Here is an 18,673-nt window from a genome sequence, read left to right on the forward strand (position 1 = left end):
AAATTAAATGCCACCACAGTATCTAGCAACGCAGCCAGAGAGAAGGGCGAAAAAAGCCCTCTAGCCTCTTCTCAAGCCCAGCTTAGCTGTCAAGGCTCGGGGGAAGGAAGGGAAAGCCGTTTTTCTCACTCGGGGACCGGGAAAAAACCGCCATCCCCAGAGCCGCGCCACCCGTCGCCTCACGCAACACCGGGAGAGGGGGCGGGCGGGCGAGCAAGCGCCGGCCCCAGAGGCGGAGACTGAGGCGGAGACTTGAGGCCAGGACAGCGAAGGCGGCCGACAGAAAGGGCGGAGTGGTGAAGAGCGGCTCGGCCAGGGGAGTCGCACTCTGTCAGAAACGGACAGGAAGACGCCGCCGCCGCCGCCGCCTCACAGACCAAGCGGGTAAGGGGCGCTCAGGCGTTGCAGCAAGGAAGGAGGGCGAAAACGGGGAGGCCAGGAAGGGGCGCAGCTGAGAGGATTTGCCTCTCAGAGAGGAGCGTGGAAGGCCCCCAAAGTGGCCACCAGTTCCCTATTATTTGTGGGCTGTGGTGACTGCGGTCTTTGCAGAAAGCCACCGCTCGCTTCCTCCGGAGGAAATCCCCATGTGGAGACGGCGGGGTTGATTTGGTTGTCAGCCTGCCACAGGCGTGGCTCACAGTGCAATCCTGAGAAGAGTTACTCCAGTCTAAGCCCATTGCTTTCAGTGGTCTTAGACTGGCATAACTCTTCTCAGGATTGCGCTCCAGAACAGGTGTCGGGGCCCAAGCCCGCCTTCGACTGAAGTCGGCCCCCTTCTCAGGCAGCGTGATGGCGAGTGTCTGTGGCTCCGCCCACTCGTGCCGTGACGTCCTCCTCACGCCCCTGGCTGCAGCCAATGGCGTTGCGTTCTGCGGGCGGGCCTGAGCCCTTGGTCCACTCCCAACGGCCGCTTTGATTTTTCGGTGGGGTGGATTTTGTTGTGTGGTGAAATGAGACTCTAGGTTTACTAGGGTTGCCAACCACCAGGTGGTGGCTGGAGAACTGAAATTCCAGTTTATATCCAACGTTCCCCTGGAAGAAATGGCTAGTGTGAAGGGTGTACTCTATGGCATTATACCCCACTGTAGTTCTTTCACTACTCAAACCCTGCCCTCTTCAGGCTCCATCCCCCCAAATCTCCAGGAATTTCCAGACCGAGAACTGGCAACCCCGACTGCAGCGTTTAAATGTTATTGCCTTAAAAAAAAACCCTCTGTTTTTACATTGGAATCAGGCACAATAAAACAAACTATCAACTCTTTTAAGCCTTGCAGTAACAAGAGCTCATTCAAATATTAGATTAGCCAGCCAATACCAATAGTAGTTAATAAAACAAAGAGATCAGGTGTATTCTATCGATGGGAACTTACTCCCAGGAAAGTGTTTTTAGGATTCCACTGAAAGTAAATGAATATAACTTAAACAGCAGATGATCTTATACAACATAAAGATTTTAAGTGCAGTTGTGATTATTATTATAAGAATTCAGAAGTAGAAAATGAAGAATGAAAGATCAGATATACTAATTTCAGGAGATGGATCACAGGACACAACAATAAATTATAACAAGAGAGAGGTTACGCCTCCACACTGGCATAGCTCAGACAGCTGTGGACTCTGTAAACCATTTTCAACCACTCTTAAGTCTCATTTCTTGTGATTATTGTTTTGCTGTTGATCTTTTAACAACTCTAATATATTGCATTTCATTGCTTTTTGATCTCACCATTTACCACTTTTTGGAGGGTGGGGGGTATCTAAATTTATATTTGCCAGTTGAATATATATTTGGTACATTTGATAGCAGAGCTCTAGTTCACAAAATCTTATACCAAAGTCAGTCTTTGAGGTACAAAAAGACTCCTTGTGGTTTTACTGCAGCAGGCTAGCATGGGGTCTACTACTCTGGAATCTGTTTCTAGTGTCCAACATGCAACAGGAGAAAAAGGATCGCCTCTGCAAACAGGGCTATAAAACTGGGTTGATTTTTGATCTACAAAGCCGGGTTTTCATTGGCACTAAATATTATCACCGGTAGATTGCTGCAGATCAAATTGATAGTAGCAATATAATTATTCAAAAGCCCACTTCAAAATGATTTTCAGTTTGTAGATTCCAGAACTAGATCATGGGGGCCAGTCCCAGATTGTCAGTGCAACCCTGTGAAGCATGGCTCCAATGTAAGCCCTAGCAGGGAGAGGGAAGATACAGTGTGCAATACTGGTTAGAGTAAACGAGGACCAGGAGGACTTGGATTCATTTCCCTGCCGTGCCATGAAACTAACTGAGAGACAGCCTCTGCCTCTAAAACGAACCTCAAATTAAAATAGGTGTGGGTGGGTGAGAACACATTTGGAGGAAGGACAGGCAAGAAATGTGTTAAACAAAATTAAATACCAATGTTCATAGAAGACATTTAAAGTGTTCTAGGCACTCTGCCAATATTTGGAAACTCAAAGCAAATAGATCTAAACCAGGGGTCTCCAAAAGGTAGCTCATGAGCAACCAATAACTCATGCATCCTGTAGAAGACCCAGGAAAAGATTACAAAAATACCTGTACTCGGCTCCCTCCACCACCCCCACCCCAAAAAAGCTTTTATTTCATAGATTTTTTCTCTCTCCTGCTTAGCTGATAACTTCATTTCTGGCATTTTTCCTAACTGGTGTTCTCTTTCGGAAACAGGACAAAAATTGGCAACATGCAGGGTGCGGGGAGTAGCTTAGAGTATTTTTCATTATTCAGAAGCAGCTGTCATTAAAGAAAAGGTTGACAATCTAATTTGTTCCATGTTTGTTGCTGATTATTCCGCTTGCAAGCTGTAATGTTAATATAAGGTCAATTTCCATGCTTCATTTGTCTATGTGGGCGTACAAATATGTATTTGTATTTTATAATTTGGCACCAGCTGAGGTGATGTCAGTGTATTCCTGCTGTAAATGCTGGATTCTTCATCGTTCCCCTACCCTCGCCCATTTCCTTTTGCAAACTGTTGCTGGCATTTTTTGACTTTGTCATACTTGCCAGCACCTCTTTAGCAGCCGTGTCATGAGAAAAAGTAAACAAACAGACTCATTCGGAGCCTAGCTTCAGTCGACAAGGCAGTTGCTCTGTATCAAGATCTAAAATAACGTTACCTTGACTGACCTGCCAAGCAAATAAAACAAAACTTACTGTATGGAGGTTGACGAAGGAGGGCTTTGGCAAATGCAGTCTCGTATAAATTTGTCTGACATTGAAGAAACGTTAAAGGTTACTTACTCATTTTCAGTAGAGTTTTAGATTGACAACAAATTGGGGACCCACAAAAATGTGTTGACTGGGGGATCAAAGCAATTGTTCGGGAAAGAGAATCAGAGTTGTGGGGGGGGGAGACTAGTGGGGTGGCCTCCAACCTTAATGGTACAGCAGAGGGCGTTAAATCCCACTCTCTAGACTGTCATTGCAATCCTAACCAGAATTACTCCAGTCTGAGCCTGTTGAAATCACTGGGTTTACACTGGGGTGTCTCTGCTTAGGATTGCACTGTGTGTCCCCTACTCTGAGCCAGAATCTGATCCTGCTTCAGGAAAGGGCAGCCGCCCTCCAATCTAAGTGCTAATGCTGTATTGCAGACTTTGGGGCTGGCTGTTCTGCAGACTGCTGCGCAGTAAGTCCAGCCAAGTTGAAAATACAGCCAGGTGTTTCTCCTATTCCCTCCTCTTCCCTGCGTTGCCCGAGGGAGTTCTTTTTCGGTTTGTCTGAAAACAGGGTGTGTGGGGGGGGGGGGCGGCTGTAGGTGCTTTCTTTCCTCTCTATTGGAGTTTTCAACTCTTTCTAAAATTCTGTTCCTAAGGGATGGCTTTGTACCCATGCAGCCCTTGCTGGGATTTTCTTTGCTTGTTCTATTGTTTCTTTGGTTTTTTTTAAAAAGAGTGATATTTTTCTGCAAACTTGGTATGCGGAAACCCTTACCTTGTCTGTGGGCTGCCTAGGTCTGTTGTCCAACTAGAGGAAAGGACAGCTTCCGTTCTAACTACATTTGTAAAAGCTATGGTTTAACTTCCTTTAAAAAACTATTTATTTTGTTTTGCCTTAGGTTTACAAGAAGGATATCTGCACAGGTTGAATACCAAAGTAAAGTGCAGGCATGGATCATTAACAAGGTGATTAAAATAGTTGTTTGTTTGTTTAGAAAATGTATGTGCCGCTTCTCCAGAGACCTGCTCGAGGTGGCTCACAAAATAAAATCATTTCCTAACTTGAGATAAAATTGAGCTAGAAGTATTTACATGAAAATCACTGTTATTACTTGATTCTATTGGTTTCTGCAGCCAGAAAGAAACCATCTTCTTGACTGTAGGTGGAAAGAAGAGAGGATAGAAGAGGGCGATCGCAAAGCAGGGTAGTGAAAAATGTGGGGAAAGGAAAGAGTAAAAAAATTCAGTTGTTCAGAGAACACATGAAATGCAATGGCCTTTCTTAATACAAATAAAACAAACAGTTGGAGGAATCACAAAAGGAAAATGGAGAAAGGTTACTGTCTTTTGTGAAAAGCATTGTTTGTAACGCCTGCCTTCTTACAAATTATTAAATATCATCAGTTACGCTTGTACGCAAAGCCATAATTTTGGGCTAACATTGCCATCCTAAACAGAGTTAAGTCCACTGGAATCAATGGACTTATCCAGGTGTAACTCTTCTTGGGACTGCACTGTAAATCTCGAAAGGAGATAAAGGATGTTGGCTCTGCTCCAGGGCTTACGAAGACCTTGTCCCTGACTCAGAAACACCGTCTATTGATTTAACGCCGCCTCTCTTAAACCAGTGCTGCAGCATTTCATTCTTCTGTGTTCATGCCCTGCATGGTAGGTGAGGGACCATCTCAGTATGTGATCCTGCACAGTGGAGAAAACCAGAAGAGAGTATCACGGAAGAAAGGTGCAGTGGAGAAAACAGCAGTAAGTAAGTCATTCGCTGAAAGTCCTACTTTTGTCTCCAGTTACTTCAAGGCATAGAAAAAAGAACTTGACTTGTGCATTCAGAATGGGCTATATTTACATGCCGTGCTACATCAGTAAAGTATTTATTTTATTCATGAAAACTGGCCAATGAAATGGTATGATTTATTCTCGAGAGATGCTGTTTAACTGTATTTCTATTGACGCTTCATTTGAATGTGTTGGTGCCTCATGAGCCACTTTGAACTTGTGGGATATAGATTTTAACACAAAGAAGAAATAAAAGAATAGTTGCATTGCACAACTTGATGTGCTTGGTGTGCAAATTTCTCGGAGAATCTTGCTTAGTGAATGGAGTGTGGGATACAATGGTCAAACACTCATTTAGCTGGAAGCTTTATTTTCTTTTCATGATTTCACAGATTTAAGGACTAGTCCATTTTTGGAAAATGCACGGCTGTCAGCAAGAAGTTTCCAGTAACTAGAACGTAAGTGTACATTTGGAAAAACAGTTCTTTATCATACCCATAAAAGCATTTCTGTATGGAGATTGCCTTCCATAAACATGGTAATCAGTGGGTAATGCCTGCAAGCGTGTTTAAGGCTGGAGCTTATATCTGGAGTTGTCCCATCAATTTTAGTGGGAAGACGGCTGCTGTGTTTAAAGTGTAGCACAAGAAAAGAATGAAAATAGGCATGTTAACCGACTTTAACAGTGAAATTCTAAGGTGAGTTACTCCAGTCTAAGCCCAGTGAAATCAATGGGCTTAGACTGGCGTAAATTGACTTAGGATTGCACTGTAAATCTGATAACTTGTAAAAAGGATTTGAACCAATAGTTTAAGTAAAACTTGTGTATCTTATGATGCACTGAACCAAATACAACCCACTGATTGTGTTTACCAGGCTCTTCCAGGAGCTTGGTGAAACCTTTTTTTTTTTTTTGTGCCGTCGCTGCAACTACAAAAAGGAGTTGTCAAGCCCAGCAGCGGTCCTTAATTTATTATATTGTTCTCATTCTTCTTTTCAACCAAAAACATTTGTTCCAGAAGCAGATCAAAGCTCAATGCAAATGGAAATTAAAACTCAGTGCAAAACATTTTGGGGGAATAGTATTCTCAGTTGAATAAAAAAAGAAGTTGAATTTTAAACAAGTCCAATAGCACCTTAAAGACTAACAACATTTACACTGCGATCCCAAGAAGAGTTACTCCAGTCTAAGCCCATTGAAATCAATGCACTTAGATTGGAGTAACTCTTCTTAGGATTGCACTGTCTCAGCTGAGCCAGCTGGAGCCTTGCCCTTCTTCTAATGGCCTCATTGGTGGGACCTGGAGGAAGAGGAATGAATGGACTGGGAGACTGTGGGGTGCCTCATTGCTTCCCTGAGTTTGGCGCACTGTATTCGGTTTGCAGAATCCCAGACTGTGTAGACCAGCATGGAATTATTGAGATGGAAATGGCAATAAAAACATGAATTATTTTGATGTTAAGGTTTTTTTGTGAACACAAATGAAAAATCACCACAGACAACAAAAATAACATCAGTCTCCAGAATTTGAAATTTTAGGTGTGCATACAGTTAGATGTGTCCACATAAGCCAAAAATTCTTTCCATCAAAATATTTTTAAAAGGAAGCATTTGAACAGTCGCAACATGGCAGACATTCTAAGCAGTCTGAGTTTATCTAGAAAGGGAAGTTTACGTTTCTTCTCTTTCTTTAAAAAAGAAGTTTGGAAATGTTGCAAAGTGTGAAAGCTTTGATGATGCCAGTAATATATAACATAAAATAACAGGTTAGTGGATCAGACTTTACATTATAACATATTATGTGGTTATGCTATATGGTGTTGTGTGCTGTGCTACATTGGTGGCATAGCATACAATATATAATATATTACTATAATATATACTATATTGATAGCGTATTTGAGTATGGAGTATATGCCTAAAAGAAAAGAAATAGAATAAGTTTAAAGTAAGAGAGACTGCGATCCCTGCTATATATTATATTATATTGTTATGTTATATTGATATGAGATATACTATATTGATAGTATGTTTGATAGAGTTTATGTAAAAGAATAAGAATGTGCTTAGAGTAAGAGATATTATGATTCAAAGTTGGTAGGAAAATATAAATGAAATAGATTTAAGTAATAAGAAGGGTTAAGGGTTGGAAAGCTGTTGGAAGTCAATAGGGAGGGGGGAGGAAAAGAGTGGGGGACAGAGTAAGGGGAAAAAATGGGATTATATGTCTTAAATTTGGAAATTTTCTTTTGTTTTTCCACTCACCAATAAAATTTTATTAAAAAAAAAGATGATGCCAGTAATATGTTAATAAAAGGAGCTACACAGAATGTCAGAGTGCCAGTTAAGATAAGAGCCGCCTCATCTACTAAGTCATTCAAAAGTCATTCTTAAAGAAAGCCAGCGTGAATCTTTATATCCCCCAGAAACGGCTGAAGAGTGAACTAAACCCAAATTCATGGGTGAGATCTGAAAACACATGTTGCTCTTAAGGCTTATAAAATCAGTTCAGTTCTTCTGAATTAAAAGTTCAGCATGAAACTGTACGAGAGAAAGAATGAGTCTGGAACTGTTTCCCTGTCGATCTCAGGGATGCACAATAATAAGGCGATAGCTTTTATGGGTCAAATTTCTGTCAATGCAGGTGTGTTGCCGGACCTTTTATACTCTCTGATAATAACTGCACAGTTCTCCACATGTTTACAGATCTCTCTGGTTTCAGTGGGAATTGACTTACTCGCAAGAAATCGTGGATAGAAATGCAGCCTGTGAACCAAAGGAACTTGTGCTTTATATCACCTGTTTATTTTGCCATTTTGTGTCAGTAACTAGGATCAAACAGAACTCTGATCTTTCCCGGAATGACTTTGTGAGATGTTGCCACATACCTCTCTTGTCTCAGGAGGCACATTACCGCTTCATTTGAATTTACTGCAGTTCATTCATAGTAATTGATACTAGTATTAGTATTAGAAGATCAGGTGAGAGCATTTTTAAAAGAAAATAACTGCAGAAAGTTGGACGTTGCAGCCTTCTTTGGGAAGTAATTTATTTTGCAAGAACGAACATGACAGGCTTGAATATGCTGTTATCTGACTGATGCTGGTGAAAACAATGGGGCTTATTTCTAGATAAGGCTGCAATTCTCTGTGCTCTTAGTTAGAAATGCCACTGAATTCTGTGAATTTCTGAGTAAATATGCATAGGGTCAGGCGGCACATGTGATTGGACATCAAGGTGCCCAAGGGGAGCCCAATAGTAACTTTGGTGACCTGTGTCAGCATTTTGGTTAGAGTATTCTCTAATGTTAAATGTCACTGAAAAGTATCTCTAATACGCCCTTTTCACAATAGTGCAACAGTACGATTAAATGATTGATATCAATACTTTGTTGTAGGGATTTCATGAAGCGTTGTTGCTTGTCTTCTAATTCAACAACTTTTTTTATCTCTAGGTTTTCCAAAACATCCTGGTTCAAAGCAGAAGTCTTCTTATGATGTCCAGTACTTTGTCCTCCCGGCTTATAAACTCTGCAAGAAGCAGCATCTGTGCTTTTCATGGAAAAGGACATTTGAATTCCAGGTACATTTCAAATGAGAAGAAAGTAAACCAGAGGAGGTTGCTTTCCAAAAGTCTTTTTTCCTCTGCAGGGGCAAACACCAGTGGAAGCAAGGATGGTGTTCTCACCTTGAGTAAGGCTTTCAGACATACCTCAACAGAAGAAGAAGACTTCTCCTTCCATCTGACACCGTCACAAATAGATGACATATTAAGAGCAAGTGAGTTCTCCTATACAATACCCGAGTTTGATGGGAAGAACCCTAGCTCGGTGCTGAAATTTGAGAGTAGCCACTTGGCTGCCAACAGCCCGAGCGAAGACCGTCGAAGCGCAGCTGCATTTTTGCAGACCAGAGGGATGATGTTTGGGATCTTCGACGGTCACGCGGGTTATGCCTGCGCCCAGACGGTCAGTGAGAGGTTGTTTTTTTATATAGCCATTTCTCTCCTGCCTCGGCAACAACTAGAGGAAATCGAATTTGCCATGGAGTCTCTGAAGCCTGTTCTGCCAATTTTGCAATGGTACAAGCATCCAAACGACAGGTTCTTTCAAGAAGTAGCCTCTTTATATTTGGAACAACTCAGGGTTTATTGGCAGGCCTTACTGGACATGGACTCGGGCTTTACAACAGAGGAAGCCTTGGTCTATGCGTTCAAAAGATTGGACTCAGACCTGTCATTGGAGGTTCAGGCTCCCATAGAAAATGAACTGATGAGGAACATAGCCCTTCAGGTGGCTTTTTCAGGCTCAACAGCGTGCGTGGCTCACGTCAACAACATTCATTTGCATGTGGCCAATGCTGGAGACTGCAGAGCTGTCCTCGGCGTTCAAAATGAAGACGGATCATGGTCTGCCCTCCCTCTAACACGAGACCACAACGCCTCCAATAAATCAGAAGTCTTGAGGTTAAGACGGGAGCACCCAAAGTCTGAAGAGGACACTCTCTTGGTGAACGACAGACTGCTGGGCGTCCTTATGCCTTCTCGGGCATTTGGAGACGTCCAATTCAAATGGAGTCAGGAGCTGCAGCACAACGTGCTAGGAAACAGGGACGAAACCAAAGCATTAAACATTTACGAGTACGTACCGCCCAACTACCACACCCCTCCTTATTTAACTGCGGAGCCAGAAGTCACCTACCACAAAATAAGGCGTCAGGATAAATTTTTAGTGATAGCTTCCGATGGTCTGTGGGACATGCTGAGCAATGAAGAGGTGGTCAAGCTCGTTGCGGAACACCTGCTTGAAACAAAAATGCAGAAAATGCGGCTTGCTTTTAAAAAAACAGCCAAGCGGGGTTACATGCAGAACCTGCTGCTACAGAGGAAAGCCAAGCGTGTTCACTCTTATGATGGAAATGTAGCTACCCACCTCATCCGACACGCAGTTGGGAACAACGAATACGGAGAGGTGGATCAAGAGAGGCTTGTGGCAATGTTGACTCTTCCCGATGACCTGGCACGCATGTATAGGGATGACATTACGGTTACTGTGGTGCATTTTAATTCTGAGACAGTAGACAGTTACTACCAAGAAAATAAATAAGGGGCCTGGTTAGCTACTGAATCTTACTTGTGCTAATTCTGTGGACTGTCTTTTTGCTATACATGAAATGCCTAGAAATGCCACTGTGTTGAAGTCCCCTAGCTGTCTCTTCAGTGGTCTAATCCTGCTGTTCTAATATTGGTGTTAAAACTTTTATTTATGTATTAGAACAAAATTCTAAGACGTCTGGGATGGGGGAAGGAGAAGGGCAGTTGTGTGCTGAAAAGACTGAGAGACAAAGATGTAGGTAGCTGTTTATAGAACAAGTAAAAGCAAGACCTACATGCAGACGGCTCAATCTCATCACCATTGAAATCGGCAACCAGTGCCCTCGGCATGTACAAAGGCAGCTTGCTGTTGAATGAGATTAGCACAGGCTTGTCCAAAACAGTGGGTGAAACTTTGAAGCCCAGGCTCAAAAGTAGCTGTTGATTGAAAGATTGCATGTGGAGTCTCAGCCAGTGAGGAAAATTCTACCAAGTACCAGACTGCACTGGCAACGGTTACGTTGATGAGAGCGGGTGTTACACAAAAGGGGATTGAGTTGGAGAGGGTTTCTGTGCCCCAGAACGTGACATTTCAGTAGCACATCTGATGAGCACACTGTATTCCCTGAATCTGTTCCTCTGTTTATTCTTGCAGGGAAGCTTTCTTATATCAACACTTCAACCATTTAAAAGAAAAATGTGATTGGCTTTTCTACTAAGCTTTCTGCTGTAGCCGATTTAAAGCTTGAAAACTAGGTAGCTTTCTTCTTGTTCTGACTGTGAAACTGTTTGTGCACTGGACTAATTGCTGCTTGAACACATTCATGCAGCGCAGCAGGGATTTAAGTGTGCTAGTTGTATCAATTGCTGTTGTGCCATAATAGTACCCAGTGTGGTACCAGGGCCTCAAAAGTTCTCAAGTCTATTGAAATTTACCATTTTAAAAAAAATCCTAATAACTTTGCTTAGCCAAGTTATTCTTGCAAGAAACTTTGGCAGTTTTCTTCCGCGTTACAGAAAATAGCCTACCCTAATGAATTTTAACATGTGTGGATATTGGACCTATGCCAATGCTATTCATGGGGGTCTGTGTGTGTGTGTGTGTGTGTGCGTGCGTGCGTGCGTGTGCACGTGTGTGCTTGTGATTTTTTGATGAATGAATATTTGTGGGCTATAGAAATGCAGCCTTGAATTTGCAGGCAGCGCTATTTTGTGACTGAATGCTCCCTAAATTATTAGCGCTTTGTAATAACTGTTGCTAATAACTTGGCTCCTTCGCTGAGTACTTAATAGCGCACTTCATTTCGAGTAAGTGTTCTGTCCAGATAAAGTTGCAGCCTTACTTCAAAGCCAGCACTTAAAACATAAAGACACTTGTGGCAACATTTGACTGCTACAGAAAAAACTACAGCTACCCTATAATGGAAAATGTCCAGTCGAGCATTTGGAATTTTCCATTCTATCGGTCAAAGTTTGGAACAGGTTTGAAGGCCACCTCTGATAATGTAGTTGCAGGAAAAAAAACCCGGGGAGAGATGTGGGGTTAAAACCATTCATACTGTGGTTTGCAAAAAGAGGAAGGTATGAAGATGCAATGACTGATTAGTTTGGTGCTGATAGGAAATCTGCTTTGTAAACTTCCACTCCTCCAGAGTACAATGTAGGCTCAGTTACATTAAGGGAAGAAAGAGGTTAAGTAGAAGGCTGAGATGGGAAAGGAAGCAAAAGGCCAGCCTCACAACAACTATTAAGACCTGTAAGGTCTGTAAACACTTTATATTGGTAATCAACTTCTAAAAATACTTCACTGGAAAGCTTGTCTTTCCACCAGCACTTTAAAAAGAACCCTATACAACATGGATCTGTACATCAATTAAACTGAAAATATTGTTGGGTACGAATGTGTGTCTAGGTGATGGGATTTTAAAATTATTATTTGGAGCCCTAAGTGTTGTTCCAAACAACCATAAAGCTGATAACTGATTCTCGTTATTAACTGGAATCAGTTATCAGCTTAACTGGAGTAACCAATTCGAGTTAATATCAAACACAGGATTCTAACACCTGCTTAAAGAGGGCTCCTGATCTGCTGTCATTTGATATTGTGGTAGTGTGAGTGCAACGTTTTTTGTGTCTTCAGGATAAATGACACACAGTGTCTCGAAAGCGCACATGACATCTTAAACGTTAATGATCATTACACTGTACATGTTAAATTGGTAATCACTATTTTAAAGATTTGCATTTGTGTTCTTCTCTGTAAAAAAAAAATAAAAAATAAACCCAGCACTTACTTTCCTGCTGCTGTGCTTCTAATTGAATAGGGAGTGTGGTAATTAGCTGGGAAAAGAGGTGGTGGAACTCAGGACCGCACAATGACATCACTTCGGGTCAGGTGGAACAGGAGAGTTTTTTAAAGGTTAAATCGCCCTCTGCAAAAATGATCACATGGCCGGTGGGCGGTGGCCCCGTCCCCTGATCTCCAGACAGAGGGGCATTTAGATTGCCCTCTGCACCACTCTAGCCATGCAGAGGGCTATCTAAACTCCCCTCTGTCTGGAGATCAGGGGGCGGGGCCACCGGCCATATGACCATTTGCAAGAGGTGCTAGAACTCCGTTCCACCGCGTTCCAGCTGAAAAAAGCCCTGGTAATCAGTATTGTTCTTGAGAAGGTGGGAACTTCAAAGGTCAGCACTGAGTGTTTAACTGATATTCAAATAATCCTGTTGGCTGTACATCCCGCTCTTTCTAGCCAGCAGCTGTTGAAATGTAAGACAGAAACAACACTGCTTCTTGATGGGACTTCTACATGTCCCTCATTCACTGCTTCTCACCTACATGCTCGTCTTGTGTGCTATTCTTGTGTTCTGTTTCCCCCTCTCCCAAATAACATGCCCAGTGTTGAACCGGCAAAATCTGCTGAAATCTTCAATGTGGTTAATTTCAAGAGCAATTTCCAGTGCCCGGGCTCTGTTTGGTTGCTGAAAATGAATTTTTGGCATGGGGTGGGGATTGTCTCATAGTGACAATACTGTATAATAAAGAACTGCAGTTAAAGTACAGAAATCCCTGTTATTTTAACATATTGAACTTATTTAGCAATATTGTTAATGTGCCTATTTGAATAAAATTATATCTGCTTTTAGGGGGAAATATCTTTACTTGTGTGTGATTTCATTGCCATTTAGAAATCTTCTGGGTATATTTTGGAGTGAGATTATTGAACACTGTTAGTGGTGTGGCATTCTTGCTTAGTGGGACGAAGAGAACATATTATTAAAGATATTTTGTTCTTTTTTTAACTTCTTTGTAAATAACATCTATTTGGAAATAAAAGCCCTAAAATGGGACATGCAAAGTGTGTTATGAAGTCTGTTTTACTGCTTTGTTCAACATTTTTGTGCCTTCCTTGATGAAATTGAAATCAGTATAATGTTCTAACTTACGGTAGTGCAAGAATAGATGCCTAGGAAATGCCAGATCAAGCCAACCACCTTAAGAACAAATGACGCTTTAGAGAAAGTTAGCTAAATTAGGTGTGCCCAAGGACTTCAGTTTGTATAGAGAGGGTTCTCTCCACCACGCCTACCCACTGGTCCTTCTAGCTTATTATTGCCTCTGGCAGTAGCTTTACAGGGTCACAGGTAGAAAGGCGTCTTTCCCCATTACCTGCTGTCTGAGATAATTTAATTGGAGATGCCAAGGATTGAATTTGGGATATTCTGCAAGCCCTTGCTGATGGCTCCCACTGAACTAAGGCCCTTCTGTATGAACAGCTGCTGCCTTTGTCCTACTACAGTCAGCTTTCAAAAGTCCCCTCTGCTTCCAGTGTGGTTGGCCATGTGGCAAGCCTGTAGTTTGTGGAACTAATTGTGCAATTCTTCAGATCCCAGCCTGCATGCTTATTGTTCTGAAAAATCTTGAAATACCAAGAGAGAGCAGTTCAGCAATCCTGGAAGATTTGTTTGTAATCCCTAGCATTTGGGTTTCGAATCACCCAATGACCTGAAGTTAAAGCCAGTGGTCATTTTGAATGCTATTCAATCTAGACAACAGGCTCCCTCCTTTCCCCTACCCAGCTGACAGTGAAAGCTTAAGCAGAGTTATTTCAGTCTAAGCCCATTAGAATGGAGTAACTCTGCTGAGGACTTCACTCTGCGTTGTAAGTATCTAATGTAATGACAGCTCTGTGGATCAAGCCGATTGGTAATAGGAAAGCCCCAGGATGGAGCACATGGAGGTGATTCATCACTTCTGGTTTCGGGGAGGTAGCTATATTAGTCTGACTCTGCCGTAAAACAGAAGATCTGAGTCCAGTGGCACTTTGGAGACCAACAAGATTTTCAGGTATCTGAAGAAGGGAGCATTGACTCTTGAAAGCTTATACTTGGAAAGTCTTGTTGGCCTCTGAGCTGCCACAGGACTCAAATCCTGCTGCACTTCTGGTCTGGTTGTGTTCTAGTTGCTGGTCAGAATCCCAGACAACAGGATTTGGCATGGAATCCTCCTAATAATGTAGCCGTCAAGGGTAACTTCCTCGTAGCAAGTGTACACAAGAGTTTTTCTGTTTTATGCTGCCTCGTTTATGGTTCCCTTGGAGGAGAGTAACAATAGGAATTGTTTTAAGGTTACATCAGAGGCTTGAGTTGTATAAGTCAGTTATTTTCAGAATGGCCTGTGATCTGATCCTAAAAGAGTTACCAACTTCTTGGAGTTCTCCCAGAATGAAATCAATTCTTCTTGCAATTGCAGCTTTGGAGATACACCACAGACTCTAGTGGTAACACCCCCCAAATCTCCAGAAATTTCTCAACCCAGAATTGGCAACCTCTAAGGCTCCTTTTCTCATCCTTCTGTCCGTGTCTTGCTTCAAAGCTTAACACCACTTAAAGAACCACTGCGGCAGTGGAGAGTGCCGTCAAGTTATAGCTGACTTATGGCAACCCCTGCTGGGGTTTTCAAGGCAAGAGACTAACAGAGGTGGTTTGCCATTGCCTGCAACCCCGGTCTTCGTTGGAGGTCTCCCATCCAATTATTAACCAAGACCGACCCTGCTTAGCTTCCAAGATCTGACAAGATCGGGCTCGCCTGGGCTATCCAAGTCAGGTCTTAAAGAGCCATAGAACAAGATAATATACAATTCAAATGCATAATCAATGCCAGCCATGTTTAAAACCATGGCTCATTTTGAGGGGGAACGTGCAGGAACACAGTTCTGGCAGTTCCCCAAAAAGGTCACATGTCATCTAACCCCGCCCACCTGACTCGGCCATTTTGGGCCCGTTTCAGCCTGGATTGGGGCTGAAACGGCCCAGATTGGGCCTCTGACAGGTGGTGGATCACTCTCCCACTCAGCAGTGGCCTGATCCTGACCATTTGGGGCCCCTTTTCGGCCATTTTCAGCCCCTTTTTGCCATTTGGGGCCCAATTTTGGCCCTGAATGGCCAGGATTGGGTCCAAAACAGCCAGGATAGGTGATGCAAGGGGGTGTGGCATATGCAAATCAGTCAAGCTAATGGCACACTTCTGGTGATGTCAAGGGGTGTGGCATATGCTAATAAGTTACACTAATGAGTTCCTCCAGCTCTTTTTCCATGAAATGACCCCTGTTTAAAACTACACTGAATGCAGTAAAACATGGTCTCTGGGGAGAAATACTGGGTTGGATTCTGTGGATCCTTTCTGCTAGTGAAAGATCCTCTTGTGTAAGCAGACATTTACTTGCACTGGAAGAAAGTATCAATAGTAGCAAAACATCTGCAGCAACCAGCCCAGTGTTTTTTTTTAAAAGGTGGTGCTTGACTGAAAGATGTTCTCTTATTCGATCTGCTCTCTTTGCTAGCCTTCTGCTGACCTTGCCCCTCCCAGAGTCATTCTTCATCTCAACTCTAGGGCTCAAGACCAGCTTTTTGAACCTAGCTATACAAGGATCACGGCGGTGAAAAGAAAAGGCACTCCGCACATGTACAGGTGGGGATTTTATTATCGTTCACATGTTCCAGGCCTTGGCTCTGATATCGAAAAGAGACTCCGTCCCTAGCATTAACTTAGGCTTGCTTGGAGCAAACTTCCTTTAGGATGGGATTACGGCTCAGGGATGGAGGATATGCTCGAGTGTGGAAAGTCCCAGTTTTATTCCTTGGCATCTCCTGTGTCTGTGAAAAATCTTTCACTGTCTGAGATCCTAGAAAGATGCTACCATAGATGGATCTATGGCTCGGCGTATGGCAGTTTCATACATTTATAAGCTTATTTGGGAATGTGAGTGATGGAGAGCATATCTTGCTGCTGCAAATATATTTCAATGAACAGGGCATGTTCCAGTGTCCTCCTCCTGACCCTGACAATATGACTAAGGGCCATTCTATTGTGCCAGCACAATACGATTCCTCGGTTCTTGCATAACTAGCTAGTCAATAGTGAACAGTGAGTGTTTCCTTCATGCACCTTAATAACGCATCATTATAGTCTTTTATGCTTTTAAAAAATGTCCCTGCAACCACACCTACCTGCAGAATGAAAGCTGAAAGGAATACTTTGTGTAGTCTGACAAGAGCAAGAGAGATTTCTATTTTCAGAGCTGGCGGGCAAGAAGCAGTCTTGGGGAGGGAGGGAGGGAGGGCTGCAATGATGTATTGTTGTTCGGGGGGGGGCAATTCAAATAACGTTTGTCTGGATACTTGTTTCCCAGCTGCTCTGGCTACTTGGAAATCAAGCAGGCCCTGCAAAACCATCAAAAGTCGTTTGTCTGGATACTTGTTTCCCAGCTGCTCTGGCTACTTGGAAATCAAGCAGGCCCTGCAAAACCATCAAAAGTCTTCATCCCTTTCATCCAATAGAAGCTGACTCCCTTTCCAATATCTTTGTGTGACTCTGGAAACTTTGTGCCTTTGGAACTTGGTGCCTCTGGGGCATCGGGAGTATGCAGAACAACTCTGTTTTCATCAGAGTTTGGAAGAGCCTCCCTCCCCTAGCACGCCATCGTCCCTATCCAAACTGAGGCCCCATGTGCCTTTTTAAAAAAGAAAACAAAAAACTTAGGAGCCCAGAACTCCCAGCATTTTGCTTGCTTGTCCCCCTACATTAATCTCTCAGTGACATATTTTTATCCTGTCCTTATTCTTAGAAGCTCAGGCATACGTGGTTCATCCCTCCATTTTATCCCCACAGAAGCCCTGTGAAGGAAGTTAGACTGCGAGAGTCACTCCCTGGTCCAAAGTCATCCACTGAGCTTCATTCGGAATTTGAACCCGGCCTTCTCTTGTTTTAGTCTGACCACTATGCAACATTGCCTCTCTAGTAGGTACTCTGATGAGCAGATAGGTGTCTGTGCTTGTCTGCTCTAGGGAGTGGCTGCGAAAACTTGCCAAAGTGTTCAAGAGAATTCAACCCTGTAAAGAATTAGCTTTCTGCGCCAAGGCTAAAGGCTGCATTGCATAAATTAGCCACAAGATGTCAGTGTTTCATTCTTTTCCTAGAAGGAACGTTTCACACACAAGGATGAATCAGGCTGTGTGAGATGTCAAAAGGGGCTGATTCATGCTAATTAAACTTGGCCATTATTTATTAGTATAGAGAATGCATATGCATTCATTAGGGTTGCCAACTGCAGTTTGGAAAATTCCTGGAGTTTGGGGGGGGGTTGATTTTAGGGGGGGACCTCAGGTGGAGTACAATGCCATAAAGTTCACCTTCCAAAGCAGCCAGCTAATCTTTGTAATCTGGAGATCAATTGTAGGATAGTGGCACATTTGAGACCCACAAGATTTCAGGGAGTAAGCTTTTGAGAGTCAGGACTATGTTCTTCAGACGCCTGAAAAAGGGGGCCCTGACTCTCGAAAGCTTGCACCCTGAAAATTTTGTTTGTCTCTAAGATGCCACTGGATTCAAATCCTGCTGTTCTACTGCAGATCAACATGGCTACCTATCTAAAACTATCCTCATGGAGATCAATTGTAATTCGGGGAGATTTCCAGGCCCCATCTGTAGGTTTTTAGATTTATTTTATTTTAAGGTCAAAGAGCAGCAGAATAAAACATACGTGAGCATGCCTGAAAGCCGAGAACCCTTGATCCAGAACCCCTTTTGAGAGAGCTCAGACAGTAAAAATGGCATAATAAAATCATAACACACACACACACAAAAAAATTGTGTTAGAAGAAGAGAGGATCATAAAAACAGCATCAGACAACACCTAGCAGCCTAAAATGACATTGATAAAACAGTCCTTGGGCAGGTTAGAAGCAAGCCATAAAAGCAGCTTTACAGGATGGAACCCTTAGGTCAAAACTCTGGCTAAAAAGAAACATTTTGGTCTGATACCTAAAGGACAGGAAAATAGGTGCCAGGTAAGCTTCAAGGGGAGAACTTCCAAAGAAACACAGGGACTGGCAGCTGGGTGAAACTCTAATGCTGCGTGTGGGTTTTTAGACCTCTCCCAGGGCTGGAATTAGGGTTGCCAGATGGGGTCTGGAGTAATACTGGACCCTGGGGAGGGAGGGCAGCACTCACCTTTTTTTAACATTCACACGCACAAGCACAGTGCATGCGCACTCCTGCTCCAGCATGAAGACATCAGTGCCGTGACATCATCATGCCAATATGACGTCT

General features: G+C 43.0%; 1 protein-coding gene across 5 annotated transcripts; it reads left to right on the plus strand.

The window, feature by feature from the left end:
- Positions 1-286: 286 nt before the first annotated feature.
- PDP2 (pyruvate dehydrogenase phosphatase catalytic subunit 2) lies at positions 287-13,424 on the plus strand. Of its 5 annotated transcripts, none has more exons than XM_055000721.1 (6): positions 287-384; positions 4,079-4,145; positions 4,852-4,944; positions 5,363-5,428; positions 8,426-8,750; positions 8,967-13,424. In XM_055000721.1, the coding sequence occupies exons 5-6, from the start codon at positions 8,465-8,467 to the stop codon at positions 10,073-10,075; spliced, it is 1,395 nt and encodes a 464-aa protein (XP_054856696.1). In that variant the 5' UTR covers positions 287-384; positions 4,079-4,145; positions 4,852-4,944; positions 5,363-5,428; positions 8,426-8,464; the 3' UTR covers positions 10,076-13,424. The 5 variants fall into 5 exon arrangements, with proteins under 5 accessions (XP_054856696.1, XP_054856697.1, XP_054856692.1 ...); XM_055000722.1 differs by having other exon boundaries at positions 8,997-13,424; XM_055000717.1 differs by having other exon boundaries at positions 8,426-13,424.
- Positions 13,425-18,673: the final 5,249 nt, after the last annotated feature.

Source organism: Eublepharis macularius, chromosome 16 (assembly GCF_028583425.1).
Source record: "Eublepharis macularius isolate TG4126 chromosome 16, MPM_Emac_v1.0, whole genome shotgun sequence".
In the NCBI taxonomy this organism is placed as follows: domain Eukaryota; kingdom Metazoa; phylum Chordata; class Lepidosauria; order Squamata; family Eublepharidae; genus Eublepharis; species Eublepharis macularius.

Coding starts and splice junctions, on each gene's coding strand:
- PDP2 (XM_055000717.1), top strand. CDS start 8,465: ATGATGTCCAGTACTTTGTCCTCCCGGCTTATAAACTCTGCAAGAAGC.